At 39.4% G+C, this 12,229-nt stretch overlaps 1 protein-coding gene across 1 annotated transcript in view; it reads left to right on the top strand.

Moving 5' to 3' along the window:
* Positions 1 to 12,229, top strand: part of COL11A1 (collagen type XI alpha 1 chain) — a 224,649-nt gene that overhangs the window by 105,378 nt on the left and 107,042 nt on the right. The window contains exons 20-23 of the mRNA XM_088451298.1: positions 2,649 to 2,693; positions 4,654 to 4,707; positions 5,358 to 5,402; positions 11,578 to 11,631. Of these exons, the coding sequence (XP_088307424.1) occupies positions 2,649 to 2,693; positions 4,654 to 4,707; positions 5,358 to 5,402; positions 11,578 to 11,631 (198 nt within the window). The remainder of the gene's footprint in view (positions 1 to 2,648; positions 2,694 to 4,653; positions 4,708 to 5,357; positions 5,403 to 11,577; positions 11,632 to 12,229) is intronic.

Genomic DNA, 12,229 nt, shown 5'->3' with positions numbered 1-12,229 from the left:
CCCACATTCAGTAAAAATCTACAGAGGTCTAATGAACCATTTTTTAGCGTAAGGGAAGGCGAGGATTTCCGATGGGTGAACAAAATCACCTTTGCTGCATTATTTAAGTGGTTAAACAGTTGACTGCAGATGATAGGATGCATAACGCAGACAACTGATAAGGAAACTCGCTACATATTAGAGCTCCCTAAAGCCAAGACACGCTGTTTCCTTTTATTGTAACCCTTGCAATATTGATAATTGGGAACAAAATAGCAAAACTACTGGATCAGCACACAAAGCACCTACTGATACAGCTTTACTACAGTATATGGTTAATCTGGCAAAGAACATAGGGATAAGAAATTAATTTCGCCGCAAGGAAAAAAAATGTCTTAAAATACATGTAATATGATACGAGAGCTGATGTTTTTATCCTAGGAAAAGGTTCAGGAACTAGACATAACCAAAGATATTTGCATTAAGATATGGATGAGGAAATTCTTAGAACTCTAGATAATAGTAGCCTTATTAGGCTAATCTCATGGTATCCATGGTATCCTGTTCTACTTAAATAATATTAAAATCTGAGAAATCGGAAAGTATATTTTCCTAAGGAGCAATTTGGTCATTTTAGATCTAATTTGCCCCTAATTACATGATGAGCATGTGGTATCACATACACTGGCATTACTAATCTTCAGATGTGTCCTCATACACCAACGCTTTATGTGCCATATGAAGCGAGATGCATAGCGCGACTTAGATGCTCTGCCACGATTAGCAATTTTTTCTGAATTTAGCATCATAGTTTATAGTGTATTAGGCTCTTAGATTAGTGTTTTTGTTGCAAAGGAATTAGTATAAAGTCACAGATTAAGCATAAATGATGTACAGCACGATGCATAGCGTGGATCACATGTATAGGTCCTCAATCTTTTTCTTTTTATCCAGCTTAACATATGAGTCGCACACAGCACGGAATGCCAGCACCAGTGTCCAGGGTACCTGTGCATTGTACATTTGTTGCAATACTGATGGAATAAGATGTGGTTTGTGGATCGGTCTGTGGACAATTCTGTACATCTGATTGTGATTGATGGAATTTCATTGATCATCTCCATTTTATTAATAAAACCCAATAAAACAGCAGCTACAGATAGTCAGTCTGGCCTCGGGGAGAGTCAGGTCTTCATCATCATGATCTGTCAGTATATGCGGCCTGAATAGTGAATGACCATTAACCTTATTTGATATTCCATGATTAGTGTTCAAAGGGGAAAAAGATTTCATTACTCGAAGATCAGGCCAAGCAAAAAAATCTCCACATATAATGGGCATCTTCTGTCTGAGATTAAATATGGTGTAAATATCTATTACACTGCATTGTATATAATGCTGATTTTGTCCATCTAGAGCAGAATCAGAAAAGAGCTATAAGATTGCACCATCCCATCCCTCCCCATACAGCTCTCACTGGCTGCATGCTAGACACAGCAACAGCCTTACTTCTCCCACAGGCAGAAATATCAGTGCCTGCCCCCCTACCATTCACAGTTTCCTCTTTTATCACCTCCTTCACTCACAGACCTCCTGCAATCGCCCCCTCACTCACAGGCCCCATGATTTCCCCACCCACTTGTGGACCCCATGCGATCACCCGACTTGCGGGGCCCACGTGATCTCTCCCCAAGGAGGAGGACACAATAGAGATGGATGAGCACAGATGAAAAATAGAGGCAAGAGGGTGACAGAGATGAAAGAGAGGGTGGGGCAGAGATGATGGAAGGGGGGCAGAGATAAGATAGAGAAGGGGGGCAGAGTTGAAAGAGAGAGAGATGAAGGAGGAGTTCAGAGATTAAATAAGTGGAGGGGCAGAAACAAAAGAAAGACAGGATGAAGAAGAGAGGGCGAAGGCAAATAGAGATGAAAGAGAGGGTGGGAAGGGGACACATTAGAATAAGAGAGAGGCGAAAAAAGTGGACAGAGTTGACAAAAGAGGAGGGGGACAGATATTAAATCAATGTAGGGAGACAGAGATGAGAGAGGGAGAGAGAGAAAGAGAGAGAGGCCCAGTAGGGAAAGGAGGGACAGAGTTGAAAGAAAAACAAGGGACATGAGCCTGAAGAGACACAGAGTGTTGCATGAGGCTGGAGACACATGGGGGCCTGAAGCTGGAGTAAGCATTGTGAGATGGAACTGGTGAGACACAAAGGGGACACAGTAAACGACGGGACAAAAATTCTACTTCTACATATATTATTACAGATTGTGGTGATACCAGTTGCTCACAACATTTGTGTAATAACATTGGTCTGTGAAGCTTACAGTTGTAAATGCCTGTAGCAATGTAGATTATGGCAATAAACATCCATAGAACTGTTATAAGTAGATAGCAGTGATCATTATACACACATATGTATATAGACATTGTTGTGTATGAAAAGCATTTCAAGAACTAGGATGTACACATAGCACAATGCTATCTCCCTTAGCTGCACATACATTAACATTCAGTTCTCAGCCTCACTGCCCACAATTAGCCTTTTCCACCCATCAAAACTACATATAGATTACAATTTGACACACACAAATATTCATTGCGTGTCCCTCTTTATGTGCTGTGTGTTTAAATAACAGTAGAAACAGCTTTTTCTTTTGTGTAACAGGGAGAAGATGGAGAGGTTGGACCTAGAGGGCTGCCCGGTGAACCTGTGAGTGACACATTAATCTGTTGTATTCAGAGCTCTTACTCTATGTCTGCAAATTTTCACAACAAACACAGTGTAACATGCAGCATCGCTTCTGGCTGGGGAATCATTTACGGCTCCATTGTAACTCTTACGCTGCCAGACAACCAACGGTGTCTCCTACGGGAACCTGCTGTTGGCACATGGAGTAATCTTGTCTATTCAACATCTAATATTTCATATATTTTTAAATATATCAATGTTTACTCTATTTTATAAGAAACATGAAGTTTAACCATTTTTTTTGCTTTGTTACAATGGTTTTACTTTTGTTATGTCAGATACCATAGTACTTTTAGATGCCACTGATGATATGGCTATTTAAGACATTAAGGCCCTCATTCAGAGCCGTACGCTCTGAGCAGAGCGCACGCTCTGAATGAGGGCCGGGCTCCATTTTCATGGAGCGTCCTCCTGGACGCTCGTATAGCTGTGGGTCACCACCCACAGGCTATACGAGCGTGCTTTGTGATGGCCGCGATGGTCGAGACCATCGCGACCATCGAATTTGCGAGCCGGAGCCTGCGGTTGAGGTTTTCAACCGCAAGCTCCGGAGTTATTTTGGCTCTATCAGAGCCAAAATCACTCCCACTGACATCACTAGTGATGTCAGTGGGCCGGCTTCTGACGGGAGGCGTTCCCGTGGGAACGCCCCCGTCAGGGAGGCACGCCCCCGGCACGCCCACCAAAGGGGGCGTGCTGTCAATCAACATTGACAGCACACCCCCTTTGATCGGACACAACGAGCGAAGGACTTTCCTTCGCTCGTCGCGTCTGGCGCATGCGCACGACGGAGCTCCCTCCGTCGTGCGCATGCTCAGTGCATAACATCGACCCACTTGCGAGCGGACAGCCGCTCGCGAGTGGGTCTGAATCAGGCCGTATGTCAACTAACATCTCTACATATCTAGCAACATAGTCTTGGAGGATCATCACAAAACAATAAGTGCAGTACAGTATAATGAAAATATATATTTTTTGTTATAAAACCACTATGGCAGTAAATTATTGTACTTTCATTGCACAAGATAAGACAGAGAGAGTCACATTGGCCTACTACTATGGTCTTAGCAGATAAGGCTCTGATAAAGAAATATGGACCTAGTTACAGCACTAATATCTGCTGTTCAACTTTCCAATAAGTGAAATAACATTGAACTCTGTTTAATGAGGCTAATCTCTACATTATTGCCTATCACAAGTGTAGTGGAGAGGTTTTGGTCTGTAATATGACCACATATCACATTTCTGGGCTTGTTTCCAGTGCAGGTGAATAAGTATCAAAGATGGTCTTTGACCATCAATTTGGTAGAGGGTTTCAACAACGATGGAGAGGTCCAGTGGTAAATCGCTCATTACTTTTGTAATGTTTACAATGTTCCACATGCGCTGCCGTGGTCTCCGTTCAGTTTCACATATGCAAACTAGGGCCATTGAGACATCTGCTTGGCCCAGTAATACCGAGGGAGTGTGTTCAAATACAGGAGACAAGGACATGATTAACACTGCACACTGATGCTAACATGTAAAATACTATGCGCACCAACTAAGTGGCACCACGTGCTGCAAAATGGGGACATTTGTTCCTGTGAGCAGATGGCCGTCCAAGAGTACCTGCTCCCCCCCTCCTTTTGGCACTCCTGGTGCAGACTCCTACTCTTTCTCACGATATTACACTCACACCTGAGCCTATAGCCCATTATGCCAGTTCTGCTAGGAAAAGAGGACACATGAGAGTGATGACCCAGAGTTGAGTGATGGCACAATTCAATCTATTACTACTTAAATTTACACATAACTATCTAGCACCTTGTTTTGCTTAGCACATATTTCATTGTAATACTGTAGGGTTTGTAAAATGAATTGCAGCAAATCTAGTAAAGGAATGGATATGAGTTACTGAATATGTCTTTAATTCTTATAGGGTGAACGAGGACTGTTGGGGCCAAGAGGTCCTCCTGGTCCTCCAGGACAACATGTATGTAAATAATGATTGCTACTTTATCAGAATGTAAAAATCATGTATACTGTAAGACTTTGTATTCATCAAATTCAGACTTGTTGATAGTGCATTTCAAAATAACCGTCAACAATTCTCACCCTCTTTGTTGTAAGTAGCTCAATGTCATATTGCTAAATATATTTGCCTATCTTAAAAATGTATTATTTTGCATATATTTGAGGTTCTTTTCCAATGTATTATAAAACAAAAATGAGTTATCACAATACACTTTACTACATGTCAATTCTTTCCTTAATAAATACACACTTGTATAATCTACCTGAGAGTAAGTTAACTGCTGTAAGTAGCTGTCAGTTGGTTTAATACTGATTAAGACATATCTGCTATCATTATGTCATATATATATATATATAATATATATAAGAAAAACAATATATAAAATATATATATATATATATATATATACATAGATAATTATTGTTCCAACCACAGTTTCCTCTTTATGACATTACAGCTGATTCACTGTGGTCATTATTTAAGATTACAAATAGAGTGTGGTTTCAATGAAGTTTTCCTTCAAACTTATAAAAAGTACCTGTCTTTAGAATTATGATTAGGTAGTAATATTTAACAATTGACATGACGTGTAATTTCTTGTTTGTAAGGGTGTCGCTGGTGTGGATGGGCCCCCAGGACCAAAAGGAAACTTGGTGAGTATTTTATATTTTAACCATTCTTATTATGTAGTTTTTCTGTTCGCTAACATTTTTGCAAATAGACACGAGGGGGGCAAGTTGACATCGTAATGGCGTGGAAATTATGCCAACGGCACCACAACGGCACCACAACTGGTCCCCCTTGTGACCTGATCCAGGACTAGTAGAATTTTGTAAGCAGCCCTAAGGCACAAATGTCCGCAAGTCCAGAGGCACCATAAATTCTTCATTTAGCCACACTTGTGGCCGTGAGGCATTCACGCCTAATGGAATCGACCCCTATATGTGAAGCTGTATGAATTGATATGGGGGAGGAACATATCTATGTTAGAATTTAGCATCTCATAAATGGCGGAATGTACTAAAAGGAAAATGCATCCAAATACTCAAAAACTGCCGGGGCACGCATGTGCACTGCACTGGAAGCTCGGACTTTTGCTATACTTAATGAAATTGATAACTTCCTCTCTGAGTAGGTCATGGAGAGGAAAGTCCAAGTAAGTGGGGTGTGGGGAAAATTTTGCCATTCCAGCCCAGCCCATTGCAGTGTTTTTGCTGCGTTTTCCAGCATTACATCGCGAAGGGGAAGTAATGATGCAATTCATGGCAAATTGCATTATAACATCACTTCAACTGAGAATCAGGAGAGTTACCCACTATTCTGGGTGCTGGGAGACTCTCCCCCAGTTGTGTGAGTCTCCTGGAAATCCCAGGAGTGAGGGCAAGTAAGGCTTAGGCTTACAATTGCTAATTCACTTTAAGATAAAAATAAATAAATAATATGTATATATACTGTATATTGGTAAAACACAGAGAAAAAAAACTATTTTAATAGTTATTTCTATAGAAAAAAATGCATTATCGTTATAATATAGCATTACTTCCATCAGGGGCTTTTTGCTATTGTCATCCTGAGATACTCATATTGATCAGACGATAGCGACACATGGTTCTTGATGAACTTATTTGTAAATAGGAGCTTTATAAGACTAGGTTTTAATAGAACTGTTCTTAAATTAAACACTCACACAATATATATATATATATATATATATATATATATATACTACAGTATATACGCACACACCTTCCTCTCAGGACAGAACAAGGTAAAAATAAAAAATCAACATATCAACATGACGTATGCATATTTGGTGCTTGTTCAATAGTTAACCCACATTTTATTTACTATACTCACTTCTGAGCACTTTGTTCAATAAATTCCTATGGGTTTATTTTACATCTGTTTGTTTTCATGCCCAATATTTAAAAGGGCAGTGTTATTACTAGCATTGTCATGTTAGTAAAAGCACTGTCCTTTTAAATATCGGACATAACCTCGAATAGAAGTGTAATAAATAAACCCCCCAGTCTCACGACTACTCCCTAATATAGGGGAGCTGTTATGTACGTAGCATTTATCCAAAAAGCACCAGATTCTTTTTAAATTAACGGAAAAATAATGATTTTACTATATCTTCTCTACTACTCAGTAAGAGAAATCTCATTAGCTGTCATAGTGAAATGGAAAATGAGCAGCAGCACCATTAGAGCCATGTTTCTCTTTAATAGTTACTTTTTAGGCATTGTGCAGTTATTTTAATAGAGATACATTGATGTGTTTCTGCTCTAACAGGCTGAGTATCCATATGCCTGTACCATCACAACCTAGCTTTTATTTTATACCGTTAAGTGCACAACATGATTATCATGATTGCTAATTAAATTGCATTACATATGCCTGGCCTTTGGATCTTTCCTTTGATCTTCTTCGAGTGTCTCCCCTTTCATTGTATGAAATTGGCAGCTATCATCACAATTAGTATAAAATATGTTTATATTTTGTTTTGCATTATTGTAGTGCTGTAGTATTGTGATTGTACACTAACTTTATGTCCCAGTAAGATGCCTCTTTCTTAAAGGGACAGAAAATACAAATTGCAAATAACATTCCCAAATATTTATATATATATATATATATATATATATATATATATATATATATATATCTGATAATATATATATTATCAGGAATTGAGGTCTATTAAATAAAAGTTGTGTTCATCGGGTGAACCTTTAATGTATTTAAGTCACTGTGGGATTCTCTTTTCTAAAAAGGCTGACAACAAAATTTAAACTCCATACTATAAAAATTATGAGCGGCTTGGTTTTGCTGAAAACCGAACACACCTGAACTTGGGGGTTCCGAGTCATGGCTCCGTTCCACCAGCCAAATCCAGGTCTCAAATCGAGGCAAAACATCATAATCCTGAAAGTGTCAGATTTTGCATGTTTTGTATTGCATATAAATCCCTCTCTGTTCCTTTTCCTCTCTAAAGAATCTCTGCCTTTATGGGCAGACTGAAAGCACTTAACAGATAAGTATGATCTGTGCAGGCTTTGTTTTGTGTAAAAAAAATAAAAATAGAATAAATGGTTAATTAAAAAATGTGTGCCCCCCACCCCCTTCCCAATCTATAACCAGCCTTGGACCTCTCAGTCTGTGCTGGTATTCTACAATAACCAACACCTGGTTGAACCAGCTGGGGGGATACTGCCATAGCAGCGTTGGGTCCCACTGCCATAATATTAACCAGCCCAAACTGGTCAGCCCAGGGCTTCAGTTCCTCGGAAAGTGGAGACCTCAAAAATAAAATGGGTTCCCCCTCTTGAGGAACTGCCAGCTATTCCTCGCATCACTGTGGCAATGGATGTGGGGTTGCACAGACATTAAGGGCCTGCTGGCAACAATAATCCGCCAGTAAAGTAGTCCGCCAGTAAAGAAAATATAAAAATAACCACAGTATACATGCGAAAATATGTGAGGGTGGTTTTGCCAAAACTAAAACACAAAGAAGATTTAAAACCAAAACATGTGGGTCTGCGCACATCTCTAATAAAAATGCAACATCTCTGAAAACTGGTGTACAGATGTAACCCATAGCAACCAGATTTTAAATAGTTTTTTTCTAGTACTGTTTATAAAATTAGGAAATGTCTGTTTGTTTTGAATTATAGCACCTTTATGGTAGTTACATGCAACTGTACACCAATTTTGATAAACAAACCCTACAGTACTGTATAATCAAATATTTATGTGCACTCTTGTATTCACACTGTTTGTGAATGTAATTAGCTTTGCTTTTATGTCCAGTACTCTTTAAGCTATTTCTTGCTAATTTGATCACTGAAGGGATTGGTCAGTTGCTGTTTATGGATGATATTTTATGTAAAATACTTGCTGCATGGCACCTACTTCTCATAATATTTTATAAATATCAATTATAGAAGTAACTTAATGGGTGCTACTGGTTGTCAACTGGGCAACTTTGCATGTACAGTTAGAGAAGCAACCTGTGGACTTGTTGCCAGAGTTGTGACCTATTCCGAGTTGTGCATATGGATTGTGCATCAGTGCATGCCAATCAGTCGCATCTGTTGCACCAAGCATGTAGTAGATGTAAGTTCCATTACTAGTGATTACAGCTACTTTTGCAACCAGAGTATTGGGGACGGTGCAATCGCGTAGATCGGTACAACTCAGAATTAGAACGGATGGTCACATAAGAAAAGGGCCCTAACTAGTGCTGTCGCAGAGAGCATAGGGCCGTGTGGGCAGCAGTGTCGCTTCCCCACGGTACCTGCATCTGGGTAGTAGGATGCAACAAGAATTGCTGCTGCAGTGCCACCCAGTGCATTCTCTGGATGCTCCAGACATGGACACCGCAGCCTATAGAGCCCCCCTGAGGATGATCTGGGCAGTGCTGTTTTTCAGGGTTGCTGGCGGCCCACCCTCCTTGGTATGACGTCATGTTTTCATTAGAGAATTGTGGTTCGGTTTTACTCGGATATTAAAAATGGAATCATATTGGCTATCTGGCTGTCACGTTTTTTGGATAGCCAATATGATAAATCCGATCTAATCCGAACTTGCGGTAATGTGGCGAAAATAACCGAGTAACTCCGAACATGCACAACTCTAGTTTTCATACACTTGGGGGACAGGACATGGCCGGCACAATTACAGTGCTGCATAAGACTTACAATTAGCGTGCAGTAAGTGCCCAGAATTGTGACTGTATTACATGAGATTCAGAATCAGGCCCTATATAACTTTGTGGCTCAATGGAATGGTTAAAGTTCTAAGAAGGAGATTCAATTAGCTGTGATGTTCTGTTGGAACCTTGCATGCTACAATAACGCAGGTTATTCAGGCAGAATATCCTTGCTTGTATTGGCTTTAATCCCATATAGGTGCAAGCAGAAACAACCAAGATTAACCCTACAATAATTACCTACAATGTGCACAGCCACACATCCCTCCTAGTGAGGTTGAGACAAAATTAAAGATAACTTTCTCAGTTGTTGTACAAGTTCTTACTCCCCCAGCAGTGACAGACAGCGTGCTTTGTCAGATGCTTTTCATGTATATCCCAAAGCCAGTGCATATGCTATAGCAGGTTTTCTAAATGTAGGTGGCCGATGGGCAGTCCATCTTGTTATGAAATACCTACTTGGGCACAGATGTATCAGTTACTGATCCATTCTTTTATGGACCAACACATTGGCTCAGCTTTATTATATGTAGAAAATGTAAAAGTGTTTTCAGGCATAAGCAGTTCCACCAATTTCATTGTAACATATAAAGATCATTGATTTCTATACATAACTTTTTGCTTGATGCACACAATGTATCACATTTTGTTCCTGGTTCATCAGGAAAAGTCGGTCTCTGTCTACCTACCTATGATCCCATTCACCCACAGCACTCACACTTTATGGTGCAAGAGCAAGCAGGAAGTGACCTCACTGAGATATCACTTCAAAGCTATGACACAACCTAAGAACATTTGGTCATACAAGCAAAACATGTAACATTATTATATTAATTTTGGGTTGCTATAGAAACACGTAAAGGAGATTGTCAGTATCAGTTTAAAAGCAAGGAACAGTTTAAGATAAACAACAATTTCCAGCTTTGCCCCCCACCAACACAACATGGTATTGCCAAAGTGCAAAATGTCAAATTCTTGGTGGATTTATGACCTGATTGGTTGCTATGGGCAACATCTCCACTTCTAAAAACCCTCAGGTCTATTATTCGTATTTTGCTTTAGAAAATGATCAGCAATTTTGGACAGTTTTCGCCCCTCAATATCACTGGTATTTGCATCCATGGGAGAGGTCCTGTGTAAATTCTCCTCTCCGATGATTCAGTTTTGCCCCCAACATCCTATTATTGCTGATGCAAAGTGACTGTTAACCAATTTTGCACATTGCACATTCAGGAGGCAGTAAGGTAAACAGTCTGGCAGATTTAAGATTGCACATGTTCAAGCTAGTAAGGTCGCACATGTGCTGAAAGAAGTGAGAGGTTTTTCCTGTACTGCTCATGAGACCCAAGAAGCACGAATGCACAGTACAATGGAGGGAGCATTCAGACATCACAAGCCTTAAAGTTAAACATAATGCTAACCTGCTATCCATAGCATTACATTCTCTTTTTGCTGCTTCATAAATGAATGAAGTGTGCATCTACCATTGTGGTCTGAAGTAACGGTGCCCAGATACTTTAAAAAAAGATTCAGTGAACTTTTTAATAGTCGATAAATTTTCAGAAGCATTATCTGTTGGTTGAAAAAAAGAGAAAGAGTTATGTATTATTAATAAATAAACCCCTGAAAGAGGCTCCATGTCAACATTATAGGACAAACCAACTTGAAATCATTAACAAAACTGGATGCTTAATTTTCAATCTTTCTGATCTATTTGCAGTTATCTTGAGATTGCCATTTAGTGTAGAATACATTTGATTCTATATATTTACCTACAATGATTACCATATCTTTGTTGTAGTATAACAGAAGTTGTTTTAAACCATACTTATAGAGAATGTCTAAGGAGCAAGTGGAGGGAGAAGCATGATGACCCTGATCCCTGTGGGCAGTGACCTCATTCACCATTCATTCGGGGATGGGGATGGATAGATAAGTGGGACAGGGATGGTGGTCGATTCTTTGGAAGGACACTCTTAAATTCAGCAACCTCCTGGAAAGTCCAGGAGAACTAGCAAGTTTGGCACTTTGTCATGTTAGAATATGTTCAGATTATGGAAATAAGTCCTACAGTACATCATCATTCATCTATACACCTCATTTGTGCATTTTAGGGTCCTCAAGGAGAACCTGGCCCATCAGGTCAACAAGGAATTCCAGGACCACAGGTAAGTCCAATATAACTGCTATCACTATGACAATTATTTTAGTAGTAGCCAGAAGAAACTGTTAATTCTCATTAAAAAGACAATATTTATGATTTGTTGCACTGACTTAAATTTAGACTTGAGCATCTGGATTGAAAAAACTATTGAGAACAGACCAGGCCCAAAAGACAGCGAGTTGTGACACATATAGAAGGGCTGTGCTTCAACAAAAGGCGAGCTCTTAGTGTGGTGATCAGTTGTATGTTTGTAAAAGAGTCATTTTAGTTATCTCCATATTAAGGCATTTTAGAGGTATATGCTTCATATATTACTAATTAAAACCATTATTTTATTGCTTTCTTAAAAAGTGATAATATTAAGTCAATGTACATCGTATGCTGATCATATAGGAAGAATTGCAATTTGAGACTTGCCATGTCAGAAAGCACTCAGCCATCATGCAGTACTGGAGACTCCTATTTGAGGCTGCATTATTTATGGAACAGAGCCAGTATATGCTCAGGCACATTTATGTACTAATAGTGTCAGGGAAAAAAAATCTACATTTATGCGAAAACTAGGAACAGACAGGATTTATTTTAGGAGTTGTTTATTTATA

This window comes from Taudactylus pleione, unplaced genomic scaffold (genome assembly GCF_031769625.1).
Source record: "Taudactylus pleione unplaced genomic scaffold, aTauple2 ptg000546l, whole genome shotgun sequence".
NCBI lineage: Eukaryota > Metazoa > Chordata > Amphibia > Anura > Myobatrachidae > Taudactylus > Taudactylus pleione.
This window is presented reverse-complemented; position numbering and strand designations above follow the sequence as displayed.